The sequence below is a fragment of the Thamnophis elegans genome, chromosome 8 (genome assembly GCF_009769535.1).
Source record: "Thamnophis elegans isolate rThaEle1 chromosome 8, rThaEle1.pri, whole genome shotgun sequence".
In the NCBI taxonomy this organism is placed as follows: Eukaryota; Metazoa; Chordata; class Lepidosauria; order Squamata; family Colubridae; genus Thamnophis; species Thamnophis elegans.
This window is the reverse complement of record NC_045548.1, coordinates 8,552,739-8,569,537: the sequence shown is the minus strand read 5'-3', so window position 1 is coordinate 8,569,537 and position 16,799 is coordinate 8,552,739. Positions and strand designations below refer to the sequence as shown.

The 16,799-nt window shown below is 42.6% G+C and overlaps 1 protein-coding gene across 1 annotated transcript; it reads right to left on the bottom strand.

Annotated features, from left to right (window-relative positions):
* Positions 1 to 708: 708 nt before the first annotated feature.
* On the bottom strand, positions 709 to 11,094 carry EDN1 (endothelin 1). Its single transcript, XM_032222395.1, has 5 exons — positions 10,686 to 11,094; positions 7,918 to 8,071; positions 5,312 to 5,470; positions 3,371 to 3,484; positions 709 to 2,060 (listed from the first exon to the last, which is right to left on the bottom strand). The coding sequence occupies exons 1-5, from the start codon at positions 10,747 to 10,749 to the stop codon at positions 1,919 to 1,921; spliced, it is 633 nt and encodes a 210-aa protein (XP_032078286.1). The 5' UTR covers positions 10,750 to 11,094; the 3' UTR covers positions 709 to 1,918.
* Between the last annotated feature and the right edge of the window lie 5,705 nt (positions 11,095 to 16,799).

Below are 16,799 nucleotides of genomic sequence, written 5' to 3'. Positions count from 1 at the left end.
TCTGTGCCCAGCTGGCTTCCAACAAGCAAAGCCAATTGGGGAAGCTGGATTCACTTAATGACCTTATGAATCACTTAACATATTAACATATAACTTCACTTAATTGTGCCAAAAAAGGTGGTAAAATTGGGCGTGACTTTCTTAGCTATCTTGCTTAGCAATGGAAATTCTTGTTCCAATTATGTTTTTAAGTCAACTGTAACTACCTGTACCAGGAGTTGTAATTTCAAGAGACTGTTTAAGTTGCCAGTATTGTAGATATACATCAGTTAAACATAAATTATGCATGAACACCAATTTGTGTTGATATTTCCAGCAATCATTAACCCAAGTGATATGTATTTGTTTTATGAGGTTGTATATTAAAGTTAATTCCAAGTTTGTTATACCATTGTTTAACGTCTGATAAATGGTCCCCATTCTTGTCTGAAGTACTTACAAGGAACATTAGGTAATGCAATTTAGATGATCCAAGAATGGAATAAAACATTTTGTTTCCTAAGACTCAATTCAATTCAAATTAGGTACTTGCGAGAAGGATACGGTATGTGATTCATATATGAACATGAAATCTTGTAGCAATGGAAAATGCTAGTTTGATGAAAGTGAACAAGCAATGTAAGAGTATTTTTTTAAAATTCAATATACCATAAAAGAAACTTGAGTAGTTCAAAATATTTATTTCTAGTATATTTACCTTAACAGGCATAAAGAATTTTCCAATTTCATACAGAAATTTATAAAACATATAAACAGGCATAAAGAATTTTCCAATTTCATACAGAAATTTATAAAACATATAAACATATAGACCAATATGGCCTGTTTCAATATAAGTTCAACATAGTAAATATAATTGACACCCGCCTGAATATAAATATAATATATAAAGGTAAAGAGCACATCATACAAAATATATCCCAGAAATATTATACAGAAAATTTATCATATAGATAAATCCATTGCTATTCATGTTTGCTCAGGATAAGCCTTTGATCTTAGTTTTATACTAGCTTTGCTTTCAAATTTTATTTATAGAGAGAACAAAGCTAGATAGTACAAGCACTTAGTACAACTTTCGTCATCCAATTCATGTTTCACTCAATGGCATTCAATTTTGGTGTTTCCATATATACTGAACTTCATGTATTAACAATCCTTTATCACGCCAATTCTAACACTCTTTTAAAAACATGATCCCCTGAAAAACAGTGAAGATCTATTTTTTCAAATGACATTATATCTTTTGAGATGGAGGCAATTAATTTAATTCCCTTACCACCAGATTGTAGACAAACGTTAATCTGCAATCCTGAAAATCTAAAACTAAATTAACTAAACTACAGGCAGTCATGGTTAAAGGTAAGAGGTTGAAGCCAACACTCAAAACTCCTAAAATAGTTGTATGTTAGTTTGGCAAGAGTGCAATTCGGAGCATATGAGGTAGACCTGTTAATTTAGAATATGCGCCTCAATCAAAATAGCACACTTATTTGGCCTTTAATCATGGTCAGAATTAAGGCATCTCGTCTTTCAAATCTTGGTTTTTCCATTTTTGATCTGGCTTTGAGTTATACTGTGACTGAACCCTGACAAATCAAATGCTTTAAATGTCACTCTCTTTCTGGAGCTGGGATTCAAACATGTCCTTTCTTCGTTTGACAGTCTTTAAAGGGATGGGTTGAGAAGATCTTCTTTGACCCACTGAATTCCAATAAGATGCCAGTCTTTATCTGTTTTGTCATCAGTCTGAATGGAATATTGATGTGGGCTCTGCTTTACTTTGGAGAGTTAATATTTAGATCAACTTTCCTTGATCTTTTCCTGAAGTGGAATGTTAAGAAGTCAAAACAAAGCCTCCACAAAGCTTTGTCAGAAAGTCTTGCTGACATGAGGATTAGGCTTGGTGATCTTTCCACTACGATGCCATTTTCAGACTTTGCCAGATGTTTTGTTTTTCGTATGTCCGGTTATGCTTCAGCTGCTTCGGTTTCTGCAGCTTCCTTACCAGTTTGGCAATATTGGAAGAAGCTTTGATGCTGTTTCGAAGAGTCTCCAACCTGCAGAAATAGAAAAGAAATCATCAATTTAAATGATCAAATATGTTGGTGTATGCATTGATATAGACACCACATCTGCTAGTTTTCTTAGTCACATGAGCATTTAATTATCCTTTTTCTGGACATACAAATTATTTAATCCCTATAACCCAGAGTTACATACACCTAAAGATATGAGCCGAGGTGGTGCAGTGGTTAGGGTGCAGTACCGCAGGCCACTTCAGCTGACTGTTATCTGCAGTTCAGCGGTTCAAATCTCACCGGCTCAAAGTTGACTCAGCCCTCCATCCTTCCGAGGTGGGTAAAATGAGGACCCGGATTGTTGGGGGCAATATGCTGACTCTGTAAACCGCTTAGAGAGGGTCTGAAAGCCCTATGAAGCGGTATATAAGCCTAACTGCTATTGCTATAATATTGTTTTTCATACTACTTTTGGATATGTTATGCAAGGCACATAATGTAAATTCACATACTCTTTTAGCATTCAAATTTACCTCCCTTTGGGAAAAGGTTTAGGAGGTAACTAAACTACTAATATAATATTTGACAACTGGATGGACTCAATTACAGCAATAACAAGTGCATTGTTGGAAGAATTAAAGAGGCTGGGAAAAGCTCATTCAGAGAAAATCTATTTATGGAATTACTAAGGGTTGACACCAATTAGATGGCACATATCGATTAATCAATTTAATATAGCAGAAAGCGGGAAATGAATGAAACCTCTCCCACCACATTCGACAACAATGTCCCACATGCAAAATTAAAAAGAAGCCTCTGGGAAGTATGACATTATCATCGATAAGAACAAGTAACAAAACCTCGTTTTAATGGAATAGCTAAAAGGGGACAGATGGTTATTAACAAACATTCATTAAATTAAGGCCATCTCCTTGGGTGATCTGCATAACAATATGAATTCTTCCATTTACATTTTTTTATGCAGATGACCTTAATTGGTGCAGAAAATTGGTCAGTTCCCTGCAGAGGCTCTTGGGTCAAGATCCAAATTGAGTTTCACTGTATATAGAGAACAGTACATTGATATCTTAACTAAAAATGCTTCGCATTGGAGAAAAGCCCTCTGCCAAGTCAATTTAAGGGAAATCACGCAGCTATAAATGTCCATTTTCAAGAACTGGAATCAGCTGCATACGACGGTTAAGAAAATGTAGGTTGGCTTAGCTTCCACTGGGTAGGTGGAGGAAAGAATAACTTTTCACTTGTTTGAGATTTTATGTATTCTGTTGTGGTGGGCAGTATATTTATTGAAATCAATCATTTTCCAAAAGCGCAAAGGACAATTTTACCTCTTCATTTTCTTGTTTTCAGCCAGTTGATGAAATGTACACTTCAGTCCGAATCCTTTGCATTCTCTCCCTTTAAACAAATGTTTCCATTCCTTCTCTGTAGTGGACTGAGATCTGTTCATATCAATAAAAAAAGAAGATACAGCTGTGAGAAACATTCACATTTCTTGCACCTACTCTAGCACGTTTATTAAACCTTAATCTTATTCTTCCTCTATGACTTTATCCTAACAGTGTTCATTCATTCATTTAACTGATCAGATTTAGACACCCTATATGGTATAGGGATTGTGAAGCAAGACTAGGATTCTACCAAGTTTGACTCTACCAAGGCCACAGGAGTTTAATTGGAGATTCTGGGCCTTTCATCCTGCCCAGCTCAACCTTATGGAGGAATAAGTTTGGAGGAAGAATTGTACATGTGCCAATTTCAGGGTCTGAGGAAAGGAAGGATGTAAATTTAATAAATTAATAGCCTGGTGTTCTCCAAGGATTCCACCACAAAACCGCGGTAGACAAAAGCGTGGTCGACGAAAGCGCGTATGTGACGTCATCACAGCGCGACGAAAAAGATCGAAAAATGTAAAAATAAAGCGAAAACCTTACCCTAACCCCCCCAAACCTAACCCTAAACCTAACCCTTAACCTAACCCTTAACCTAACCCTAAACCTAACCCTTAACCTAACGAAAAACCTAACGCTAACCCTTAACCTAACGCTAAACATAACGCTAACGCTCTAAACCTAACCCTAACCCTTAACCTAACCCTAACCCTAACCCTAAACCTAACCCTTACCTTTATGTGAATCGGCTTGCTGTAATTTAATTTTTATTTCAATTTTTCGATCTTTTTCGTCGCGCTGTGATGACGTCACATACGCGCTTTCGTCGACCGCGCTTTTGTGGAACGGGTTTTGACGGGTCACGTTCTCCAAGATCTCATATCACTATCTTTTCCCCTGTTTCCCCCAAATAACTCTACGGAGTAGAATAAATTGAGAGGGTAACTAACGCAAAACCACAGAATGAGCTTCCATGGCTAAAGTGGTTCATGTTTAACACCTTAATCGCGTTGATTTGCTTCATGGGTCTCCAAACTCGGCAACGTTAAAGACTTGTGGACTTCAACTTCCAGAATTCCTCAAGTCAGCCAAACCCATGGATTTAGCTGAAGACAATATCCAAGATCAGAGAGAAGCATCCCATGTCTTTCAAATGTTGGGAGCTGCACTCTGATAAGACTCTACCATTAATCGTACTGACTGGGAATGATGGTATTTGAAATACAAAAAAGGGCATCAGTTGCCTGCCCTGCTCAAAATCATCAAATTGGGTATCATGTCTAAATGCAGACTAGCACCCTAATCAGTGGTGGGATTCAGCCAGTTCGCACCTATTCGGGAGAACCGGTTGGTAACTTTCTAGGCAGTTCGGAGAACCGGTTGTTGGAAGAAATCTTTTGTTTTTTCCCTCTTTACAGGGCTAATCCTGTAAGGAAGGCAGGAAGGAAACATTCTGGTGTTGTTTCTAGCCTAATCTTTATTGCCCTGCTTACAGAAACTGCCTCTCCGGTTAACCCTTATTACATTGTAACAGCTAAGGCGAAGCGCCCATCGACCTGAGTGACCTTGAGTTGGCCACGCCCACCCAGTCACATGACCACCGAGCCCCACCTACCAAGATGGTCATTAGGGCAGAGAACCGGTTGTTAAATTATTTGAATCCCACCACTGACTGACCCTAATGAACATGATAAATTTTAATGACACCCTGTTTCTTTAGCTGCTTCAAAGCCCGTAGCCTTTGGTCACTTAACTGATATCTCTACAAATGTTAGGCTATCGTTAACTCAAATCTTTAGAGATGAAGTAGGTATATTGGGGATCCAATTTATAATCCATTCATTATAGGCTAGAAAAAAAAAGCAAAAGAAAATTTACCTGTGCTCAGTTCCTGGCTGACAAAAATTCATACACTTCTTGTCCTTCAGGCTGGCACAGTGGCATCGGCTGGGAGATGGCTTCAGTGTCTCAAGTGTTAAATCTTTTAGGGATCGTCTGGTTCGAGAAAGGCTTCCAAGCCCATATGGCACAATCCGCCTATCAGGAAAAAAATAAAAAAATATATATTCAATGAGTGACAGGTGGTCTCCCAATTATTCCTAGGCTGCACCTCCCATCATCCCTTTACTGCTTGACCATGCTGGCAAGGAATTACAGTTTGGAATTTACAGTTTGGAGTGAAGTGTCTGTTTTTACACCCAGTTATCTTTGAGGCCTATCTCAGTTCAAACATCTAATAATTTGGCACCGTGAATATCCTCTTACCAACGAAGCCCCCGCGAGCTCCCTCGCACACTTCAGGCAGACCTCCTTTAAGCCAAATCGTTAAAGCAGGATTGGTATGTGCTAGCAGCAGATGGCCGCGTTCAAATACATTTCAGCACGCTTATCAAGGATTACACAACATGATTTGCCTGATAGCAGGCTGTCTTTGGCCTGCCTCGGCTAATTTGATTAACTGCAGTTCTGCCTTACATGCTGTTAATGCAGCAGAATCCCACAGGAGAACGCTGTGGCTAGATTTTGTCTTTGCTAACTTTGCTCGTGGTGCACCAAGCCAATTTCAGTTTAATGCCACAAATGAACCATTTAAAATCGGATTTCATGCATGAGAGCAAATAGCTGAGCTTGTTTGAACAGTGCTGTACTATCAAACATATATATTTATTTATAAAATTTGTTGTACTTGTGCTGATAAATAAATAAAGGGAGACTAGTATAGATCTATTTCAAGCTATTTAGCTCTCATCAGCTAGCCATACCCTTACTGGGATTCGAACCTGTGCTGTATTGCATCTTAGGCAGATGTCTTAACCATTGAGCCACAGGTCCTCCTCCTTATCAGCTGAAGCCAGGGAGGTAGGTATATATTTAGTGTCACAACCCCAATTATGGGAGGAAGCTAACTGCTTCCATTATCTGTCTATCGGCTCGTCACAAGAGTCCATCACGACAGAAACCCAATATTTTTACTGTTGCCTTTGTTACATTTGTTGTATTTGTGCTGATAAATAAATAAAGGGAGACTAGTATAGATCTATTTCAAGCTATTTAGCTCTCATCAGCTAGCCATACTCTTACTGGGATTCGAACCTGTGCTGTATTGCATCTTAGGCAGATGTCTTAACGTCTTAATTAAGATTAATGTGTTAATAAGGAGGAGGACCTGTGGCTCAATGGTTAAGACATCTGCCTAAGATGCAATACAGCACAGGTTCGAATCCCAGTAAGGGTATGGCTAGCTGATGAGAGCTAAATAGCTTGAAATAGATCTATACTAGTCTCACTTTATTTATTTATCAGCACAAATACAATACACACACACACACACACACCGGTATTTGTTGTGTTGTGTGTAATACAATACGATGCAGAAAAATCTTCATTAAACCTTAGGGTTATGCTTGCAGGCTGACAAAGTCGGGCTTTGACAATTTAATAAAAACATCCCATGCAAATACATTGCAAAATGGAGAAATATATCCAAACAAATTTTTTTGCTGCTGTTAATAATCCTTACTGCCCATGCTGCAGTGTGGCACCCTTAAATTCCTAGCTGCAAAGGTCAAGATTGCAAATATATAAACTGCTTAAAAGCAAGCAGAATGCAACTGCATTAGATGTAGAGGCCAATCTTAAAAGAACTGTGTTAATACGGGTGGTCCTCGGCTTACAACAGTTCACTAGTGACCATTCGAAGATACAACGGTGCTGGAAAAAGTTGATTTTTGATCGTTTTTCACTCTGATGACCATTGCAGCATATTCACAGCCACATGATCAAAATCCAGACACTTGGCAACTTACTCATATTTATGACGGTTGCAATGTTTTGGGGGGTCATGCCATCCCCTTTTGCAACCTTCTGACAAGCAAAGTCAATGGGGAAACCAGATTCACTTAACAGCCATGTTACGGATTTCACCACTGCAGTGACTCACTTAACAACAGTGGCAAGATAGGTTGCAAAATGGGGCAAAACTCCCCCAACAAATTATCTTACTTAGCAACAGAAATTTTGGGTTCAATTGTGGTCGCAGGTCAAGGACGACCTATACTTATGTTGCCAGGAAAATAGTTCTGTGATGTGCACTTGTTACCGTGACACACTTATTTTTACACCCACTTATTCTAACCTGGTACTCACTGAACTACAACACCCATTGCCACAATCAGTATGATGGAATTCATGATCCTAGGTATCTGGAAAATAGCAGATTTTGACCTTTGCTTCTTTGCAAAGTGCTAGGAAGAAGCAACTCTGCCTGAATGAACAGCCTTTTCCCAAGATTATCCTAAGTGCAATTAGGATTTGTGGGGCTTCGGATCTGGCTGATACTTGAGATAGCTCTGCCCAGATGCACCAAAAAGGAGGGATGTGCTGAGCTCGCCTTAAGAGAGGAATCCTAGACTTCATTAAACACAGTCGCAGAGTGATAAAAAACTACATTAATGGCTTAGCGCCGAGGAAGAGGCTCTACTTACTCCGGAGTGTTAATCCAGATGATGTCCAGGTGGCAGAAATAGACGCACTCTTTATCCATTAGGGAGTAACAGGAGCAACGCTTCACCCGGCGCGGCGGCGAGGGGGCGCTCGCGGGCTGCTTGGTAGCTCCCACCAAGGCACCGACCGCTGCATCTGAGGAGGGGGGAAAAAAAACACGTCGCTGAGCGGGACAAGGGGCAGCAGCGATCCGAAGGGAGAGATAGCGGGGTGGGAGGGGAAAGAGCCGGTTCGGAAAGGGAAGTTAGAGCATCTCAGACCAGCAGAAGAGCCATGGGGAAGTCTGGGGAGCAGCTCCCCTGCCGCCGCTTCGAGAGCTGCACGTGGCGTCTCGCTGAGCGACCCGCGTCGTTAAACAACGCAAAGACCAGAGCGGGAAATACAAAAAAAAAAAACGGCTAGTGGCCGCCGGTCTGGAAGCGAAACTCCCTGCCCGTTGCGATCGTCCTTCGAAGCCAACCCAACTCTCTCTATGGGGTTGACGCTGCAAAGGCGAGCGAGCCCCCCCCCCCCCCCAGGTTTTTCGAAGGCTGTTCTGTTCAGCGCTTCCGAGCACCTCGGCAGCGCGGCTCATGGGAAGTGTAGTCCCAAATAGTTGCAGGGAACTAGATAGGACTCAGTGGTCTCCAACCTTGGCAACTTTTAAGACCTGAATCATCTTGAATCATCTCTCTGGCTAATCGCCTTAGAGCAGAGGTCTCCAACTTTGGAAAGTTTAAGACTTGTGGACTTCAACTCCCAGAGTTCCTCAGCCAGCTTTGCTGGCTGAGGAACTCTGGGAGTTGAAGTCCACAAGTCTTAAAGTGGCCAAGGTTGGAGACCACAGGGATAGGTGACATCTAAGAACATATCCAAACGAGAACAGGGAGAAGAGGAAATCCCTTTCCTGTCTATGGAGATTCTCAGTCATCCAGACGTCCCAAAGATGCTTTTTTTTCCAAGAGGCAACTGGAATTTCTGGTTTTTCTTTGAAGACGTTTTGCTTCTCACTCAAAGAAGCTTCTTCAGCTCTGACTAGTGGGGAACGTGGTTGGAAGAGCGAGGGGGGGGCGTTTTAATTTCCCCACCATCCGGTCACAGCTGAAGAAGCTTCTTGGATGAGAAGCATCTTCAAAACATCTTCAAAGACCCCAAAAAAGTCCAGTTGCTTCTTGAAAATAAAAGCATCTTTGAGCCCCTGTCTTGTCAGTTTTCGAAGCCCGGGCGCTTTCATGGGATCGTGAAGTCTCTTTAATTCTACTTAAGTGCCAGTTTAAATCAATGGATTCGCGCGCTCTTAATTATTGGGAGCCCTAAGTTCGGTTGCTTGCCTTCAGACGTTTCATGACCCAATTAGGTAACATCATCAGCGTGAGTGAGTGTGGGGTTCGCTAGTGAATGTGAAGTCTCTTTAATTCTACTTAAGGTTTGTCCAACCGGCTCTCGGTCGCCCGCTCAAGTGTTCCAAGATTTGGCTGCCTAAAGTTTTCCAACTCTTGAATCATCTCTCTGGCTAATCGCCTTAGGTCTCCAACTTTGGAAAGTTTAAGACTTGTGGACTTCAACTCCTGGCTGAGGAACTCTGGGAGTTGAAGTCCACAAGTCTTAAACTTTCCAAAGTTGAAGACCTCATAGAGGACCTTCAGTTCTGTTTATGGAATGTGGCTTGGCCGGACATAGATGGACATTTTCTTATTGTTTTCTATTTCTCTTAAATTAAGCAGAGTTATTCTAAAGTCAGGTCGCCTCTAAATTTAATAAAAAAAGTTCTGGGAGCTGGAAGTCCACAAGTATTAAACTTTCCAAAGTTTTGAAGACCTCCTAGAGGACCTTCAGTTCTGTTTATGGAATGTGGCTTGGCCGGACATAGATGGACATTTTCTTATTGTTTTCTATTTTTCTTAAATTAAGCAGAGTTATTCTAAAGTCAGGTCGCCTCTAAATTTAATAAAAAAAGTTCTGGGAGCTGGAAGTCCACAAGTCTTAAACTTTCCAAAGTTTTGAAGACCTCCTAGAGGACCTTCAGTTCTGTTTATGGAATGTGGCTTGGCCAAACATAGATGGACATTTTCTTATTGTTTTCCATTTCTCTTAAATTAAGCAGAGTTATTCTAAAGTCAGGTCGCCTCTAAATTTAATCAATAAAATTCTGGGAGCTGGAAGTCCGCAAGTCTTAAACTTGCCAAGCCTGGGGACCCCTGGCCTAGAGAGCTAATGAATCCAGCAGGCAGAACTGTTCCTACCACCAGTTGGAAGTGATTTCTTTTAAAATAATTCTGCTGCTAAAACGGGCTCCCCGACCTCCAGCCAGGTAAAGCCAAATTCCCGACGGGAGTTTGAGTGGGAGATCCATCCACCTCTCAGAGCAAGACTTCGCCTGCGGGATTGAATCTATTAGAGCAGTGTTTCTCAACCTTGGCAACTTGAAGATGTCCGGACTTCAACTCCCAGAATTCCCCAGCCAGCATTCGCTGGCTGGGGAATTCTGGGAGTTGAAGTCCGGACATCTTCAAGTTGCCAAGGTTGAGAAACACTGTAGTAGAGGACCAGATCTCGGATGAATTGCCTTGAGCGCACCCGGAATCCTGGAGTTGCCCCTTGGCGAGGCTAAGCAAGCCTCCTGAACCTGGCTGGGGGGGGGGGGGGGGGATAACGCTTTGGACCACAAAGCATCCGAGGTTGCGCGGTCTTCCTTGGACGCGTGCAGTCTACCTGGGCAAAAAAATCCATCTGCAGAAGAATGGAGAAATCCAACAGGATTCGAACTTACCGGCGCGTTGAGTTCCCTGGCTGATCACAAAAAGCAAGGGAAGGATCATCCGCGCGTAATCCATCCCGACGGGTTCCTCCTGCTAACCCAGAGGCGGGCAGTGCAAACGACGCCTTCTTTAAGTCCCGAGGCAGGTTGCAGGCGAGCACGACCGTCCGATCGCTCGAGTTCCCCGAGCTGAGACCCCCACCCCTGCCTGGCCGCAGTCCGATAAAGCCAGCCGGGATGAGGCAGGCTGCGCGCAAAGGAGGAGGGCTCGCCGAGCAGGTGGGGCAGGCGCTGCTTTCTCCCCGCGGAGGCTCCTCGAGCGCTTCTGGCTGCGCTCGGGCTCTCGGCGGCTCCTTTTATACGCACCCCCGGAGAGCGGCGTAAACAAAACCCGGCTTTATTATGGTATTGTGTTATTAGTCACCCGGAGTCAACGTGCAGGAGAAGATAAGGGCAGGCTGGAAAGGAAACCGCTGCAAGCTTCAGAGAGGCAGACGCCGTCTGGCAGGGTTACATACACAGGAAAATAAATACGCGAGCGCAGACTTTTAGGAAAGGGAGCGAAGGGCACTTTCGGCGCTTGGCCCACAGGGGGCGCGCTGCTCGCCAGAACCACGACAGGTCCCCGTCCTCCACCAACTCCGAATTTCTATAGTGAATTCTTTCTTGTTCAGAACTGAACAACAAGGAACCTAATTATATCTTTCCTTTATTAAACACGCACACCTTCAAAATAAAACCTGCACCTTGACAAAATTTTCATCAGTTGATTGCAAAAAAAAAAACCTCCGGTGATAGAGGATACTGATACATTATGCGTGACCCGTCAAAAGCGCGAATGTCATAAGCGCACCGACAACACCGTGGCGCTAAAACCGTGATGTCAAAAGTGTGCCGACAACAGCGCGCCGACAACAACGCGATTTCATTTAAGATAAGATTTACAGTTAGGGTTAGGGTTAGGGTTAGGGTTAGGGTTAGAGTTAGGGTTAGGTTTAGGGTTACGTTACAGCGCGCTTCTGTCGGCGCGCTTTTGTCGGCGCGCTTTAGGGCTAATTAGTCGCTCATTCGTTGCGCGGTTTTGTCACCGCGCTTTAGACACCGCGGTTTAGTCAGGCGCGCTTTTGTTGTGCGCGCATTTGTGGTGGAACCACATTATGACGTCCTCAGTTCTTGGGAAGAACTTGATGTATACGAAGGCCACCAGCAGCTAAAAAACTGGTAGACGTGAATGGCTAATAACATCTTGCAACAATACCTTTAATATTAAGAGCCGTGGAGGCTAGAATGTAGTATTGTGGGCTGTTGTGGCCCAGCAGGAACCGTTGGAGCTGCCACCAGACTCCAACAGTGAGGGGCCCTATGAGTCGGCTCTGGAGAATGTGGAGTACCCTGGACAGGGATCCGACTCCGAGCAGGGTGCAGAGAGGCTGGTTGGCCATCAGGAGGCGCCTGAGCCTTGGACCAGTGGGGAGGAGACAAGGGAGTGTGATCCAGACATCAGTGAGTTGTTTCTAGATGCCCGGCACCGGAGAGCTAATAGGCTTAAGGAACAATTACGCAGTTACAGTAGGTAATTGCACTCAGCTGGTGGTCATTAGGCTCCTCTCCAGACTATAAAAGGAATGCTTGTGCACACACCCCTTTTGCAGAAGTCAACACATTTAACTAATGTTGGAGAACAGTATTGTGAGCTTGGCAGGCTGGATTGCTGTCCTGGCTTGTCTGTGCCAGTTTGCTGCCAAGGATCTGTCTGTTTGTGAATAAATTCCGTAAAGTATCTTTGGCTTGGAGTGTTTTGGTGTGGGAGTCAGAACAGTGGGCTAACTCTGCTGACTGCAAGCAGTTCAATCCTGACTGGCATTAAGCAGACTAAGCACGTGCTTAGGGAACCAGGCCCAAAGGGAGCACCACAGTATGTACAAAAGAGGGGGTACCAAGATTTGTCAGTGCTTAGGGCACCAGTGAGCCTTAATTGGTTACTGCTGACCGGCTCAAGTTTGACTCAGCCTTCCATCCTTCCGAGGTGGGTAAAATGAGGATCCAGATTGTTGGGGGCAAAATGCTGACTCTGTAAAACCACTTAGAGGGGGCTGATAAGCACTGTGAAGTGTTATAGAAGTCTAAGTGCTATTGCCATTGCTATTAAACAGCAAGATCTGCATATCCCAAGTCCTTGGGAAGGATCTGATAGGTGGGTGAATATGCCAAATCCAGTCTAAACATCAGACTGTGAGACCAACCATAATAGTATTCCAACCAGCAACTCTGGATGGCTTAAAATTGTTAAAACATTTTAAATGTAGAGAACAATACAAAAGACATAAAACAGCAGAAAGCAAAGGGACGAGGGTGGCAGAGGGGAGCAGAAAGAAAGAAAAGGATCTCAATTATCCCCCCCCCCAAAAGGGCCCTCTGAAATCCCTTTGTCCATAAAACTCTCTGCCTTTGAGTACGCAAATAGACATTCAACCACGCAATAGACATTGCATTTAGGAAGAAGGCTCATACAACAATCATCACACCGATGCAGACATCACTGTGTGAATCGACATTTCCTAAATGACACACTAAAATGAAGAATATGATTCAAAGTATCGAAAAACATAATTTCCTCAAATCCGGAGAATGGGTAATAAAAAATGATTTCATTTTGAAGAATATATAGATTGGGTCCTAGGCAGGCAGGCAGTCGGGAAAGTGTCCCAAGTAAATTTTACTTATCCAATCTGGATGGGGGGGGGGGGGGGGGGAAGCACTTGTGGATCATGTGACCATCAAATTGCTAACTTGGTTTGTCCCCTGGACTCTGCAGCTTAATGAAATACCCAATTAACAACTGGGAGTAAAGATCATTCTTTCCTCTTATCAGAGCTGTTACATTTCCAACACTTGACATGTTGCAGTTAACAAGTGATAACAGGTACCCTCCCTGTTGTGAACAGTTTCACCTGCTATTTCTTTAATTGCAAGTATAGTTGATATTGGACCTGGGTATAGTTGGTACTTGAGAGACTGCCTGCTGCCAATTACCTCCAATAGACCGATCAGATCTCACAGATTAGGCCTCCTCCGAATTCCATCCGCCGGCCAATGCCGACTGGCGACTACCCGGAGGAGACCCTTCTCTGTGGCTGCTCCGGCCCTCTGGAACGAGCTCCCTGTGGAGATTCGAACCCTCACCACCCTCCAGGCCTTCCACAAAGCCCTTAAAACCTGGCTATTCCGACAGGCCTGGAGCTAAAGAGCTTCTGCCCCCCTCCTCGAATGGTATGGTTGTTGTGTGTTTTAAATTGTGTATTGTTATGTTCATCTTTTTATCCCCTGTCTGTACCCCTTTCCCTGACTGAATTGTGAGCCGCCCTGAGTCCCCTTTGGGGAAAAGGGTGGCATATAAATGAAATAAATCCAATCCAATCCAGTTAAAGGCAAACATAAACAGACAAAGTGACAAAAATACAATTCTTACTAGCCTGGGGCATCTGTTATTTTAAAAGAACTATCTTACCCACGAAAGATCCGGATTTTTGGGGGGTTAGAAGCTTTTTTCGTGACTATTTCTGTGCTTTGAGAAATAGATCAATTAACAGTAAACCAAAATGTATTCACTGTAGCACGAAAAGCTTTCTTTGGCCAGCAAACTTTTGTTCAAGATAGAGAGACCACTTCATACTTTTCACCCCTCCTATTAATTAAGTATTAATCCTAAAAAAAACCTTTTTTAGTTGGAGAAGTGGAACATGGATATTTAGTGCAGAAATTCACATTTTTGTTACGTTTTATTCCTTTGTTTTTCACTAGTAGGTGTACAGCCTATTACTATATTTAAAAAATTTAGGAAACATGCAACTAGCCCTCCACTTTTAGTCCCACAACATATATAAATAGTTTAAATAGAAAGAAAATGATTGTTCACACTCACAGTCATATTATAAAAGAGGACAAGAATCTTTCCTTATTAGGCATAATTGTGTATATTCGCATAGGTACATATGGAGCAGAATGACTTTTGTGATGCTGGAAGGTCTTCTAATATCTATGTTTTGTGTTATAGATTTCTCTGTGTCTTTCTGTGACCTGGACTCAAAAGGTTCCCCCCAATCTAGGAAGGTTTGATCTCTCTGGTTCTTTCATCCTGTTGAGCCAGAGGACATTACAGTCCCATAATTAGAAGCCTAATCATTCAGAACTGGTGTCAGAGATAAGGGATCTCCATCATTCAGGCCTTCATTGAAGCTCCACACACCTTTTGTCCCTGGGAGCCACCTCTGTGAGGGATTAGTGGACCTTTGAAGCCCTCTCTGCTGCCCCTGTTCATCCTTTGTTGCAGACCACAAAGCATATATTCTTAAACATCAAACATCTGCAGGCATTAACAGTTAATTAGCACTGCAATTTGCTTTCTACAGACAGGATTGGATTTTAACTGGGAAACTATTGTAAGGCTGGGTTTGGAATTCTTGCGCCTGGTACTCCAATGGTGGGCATAGTTTGAGAAGTGATTCGAACTGACAGTTCTGGAAGCGCTGGCACTTTGGATTACAACCTTGTTTCAACGTTGGAGGAATTGAGTTGCCTGCTGGAAAGGGGTACGGTAAAGCTCACCACCAAATCTGGGTACTCACCCACCTCAAAGAGCTTCCATATCATGCTCTCCCTTCCCAATGCATTCTTCCAATGTTGATGAAGTCATAATTTAAAATATGCAAGAAGGGGGGGGGGGAATCTCTTATTTCAGGCATATTTGTGGATCCAATAAAACACTGAAATATCACAGCCTCACTGCTCAGTTCTCTTAATTTACACTCACCTTTCTACTAGATGATTTCACTCAAGGCAGTTCATAATTGTGCAGAAAAAGGCAAAGCAAATTATAGCAAATCTGGGATGTCACTAAACTATATTAATAAAAGAGCAGTTTACTTAGTGGCAAACCAGCATCTAAATCAAAGGTGATTTTGTAATTATAAACCTGTTTGCACAACATACCTGCCCATGGTTTATTCAACCCAATTTTCTGGATTGAATAAACATAAAGTACCATATATTTATTGCATGGTTTAAATATATGCACTGGGCTAAAATGCAGCAAGCCAAATTGTGGTTTGGTGTGTGATGCAAAGGCAAGCTATGGATTGTGCAGAAGGGGAAAAATGTCTGTTCTTTATATCTACTGAATCTTCTAAAGACGCAGCGGTAAGGTCACACCGACAAAGTATGAAGTTTTTCATTGTTGTGGCTTTGCTGTTTCACTGAGATGGTAAATTATTCAATTCTCACTAGAGTAAAAAGACGACTGACACATTTTTTTAAAAATGCATTAGGTAACTAAGTGATTATGATCATTAAAAAAGACAGAGAAATGACAATTATAGAATTTGTTTGTATATACACACACAGAAACACACACACACACACACAACATACAGAGAAATTACATCGAGAGAGTTCATATTAAGTATATTTTGGCACAATTTCTTGAATTTTCCTGTTTTTTCTGGGCCTTGTCTTTCAATAAGAACAGTAGATCTCCTAGGTCCTTCCTAGAAATATAGAGGTGTGTGATCCTTTCTAATCTTATAAATAGTGTGATAATACATGAGCTATGGGTTCGGTATCATCATGAGCACATTTCAGTAGGTTATACATTGAAACTCTCCTTTCCAAAGGACTGATGGGTGTTTGTTCATACCTGTAACTGTTCTTCTCTGACTTTAAGTTGCAAGTCTAGTGAGGTAGTTAGCTGTACTTTCTCCAGAATTACCCATTTGAATACAGGGCACTGCTTTATTGCCACTTTAATGCTTCCCAATAGAAAGAGTTCTTTGTATTTACAAATAGTTGGACCATGGTGGCTCACAAGGTTAGGACACTGGTGTGTCCATTAGCAGGCTTGCGTTCAAGACCCAGTTGCTGCTGCTGGATGGGTTCCTGTCACTCGCTTCAGGTCCTGCCATCCCAGCAGTTCGAAAGCAGGCAATCACGAGTAGATAGATGGGTACCTGTTGTGACCCAGCAGGAGCCGTTGGAGCTGCCACCAGACTCTGACAGCGAGGGGCCCTATGAGTCGGCTTTGGAGGATGTGGAGGACCCTGGACAGGGTTCCAACTCCGAGCAGGGTGCAGA

What these genes read in the sequence shown, in the direction of transcription:
- EDN1 (XM_032222395.1), bottom strand. Translation starts at nt 10,749, where the DNA reads ATGGATTACGCGCGGATGATCCTTCCCTTGCTTTTTGTGATCAGCCAG. An exon ending in CCAGGGAACTCAACGCGCCG is followed by an intron (nt 8,072 to 10,685) that starts GTAAGTTCGAAT and finishes CCCCCTCCTCAG; the next exon opens with ATGCAGCGGTCGGTGCCTTG. An exon ending in ATCTGGATTAACACTCCGGA is followed by an intron (nt 5,471 to 7,917) that starts GTAAGTAGAGCC and finishes TTTTCCTGATAG; the next exon opens with GCGGATTGTGCCATATGGGC.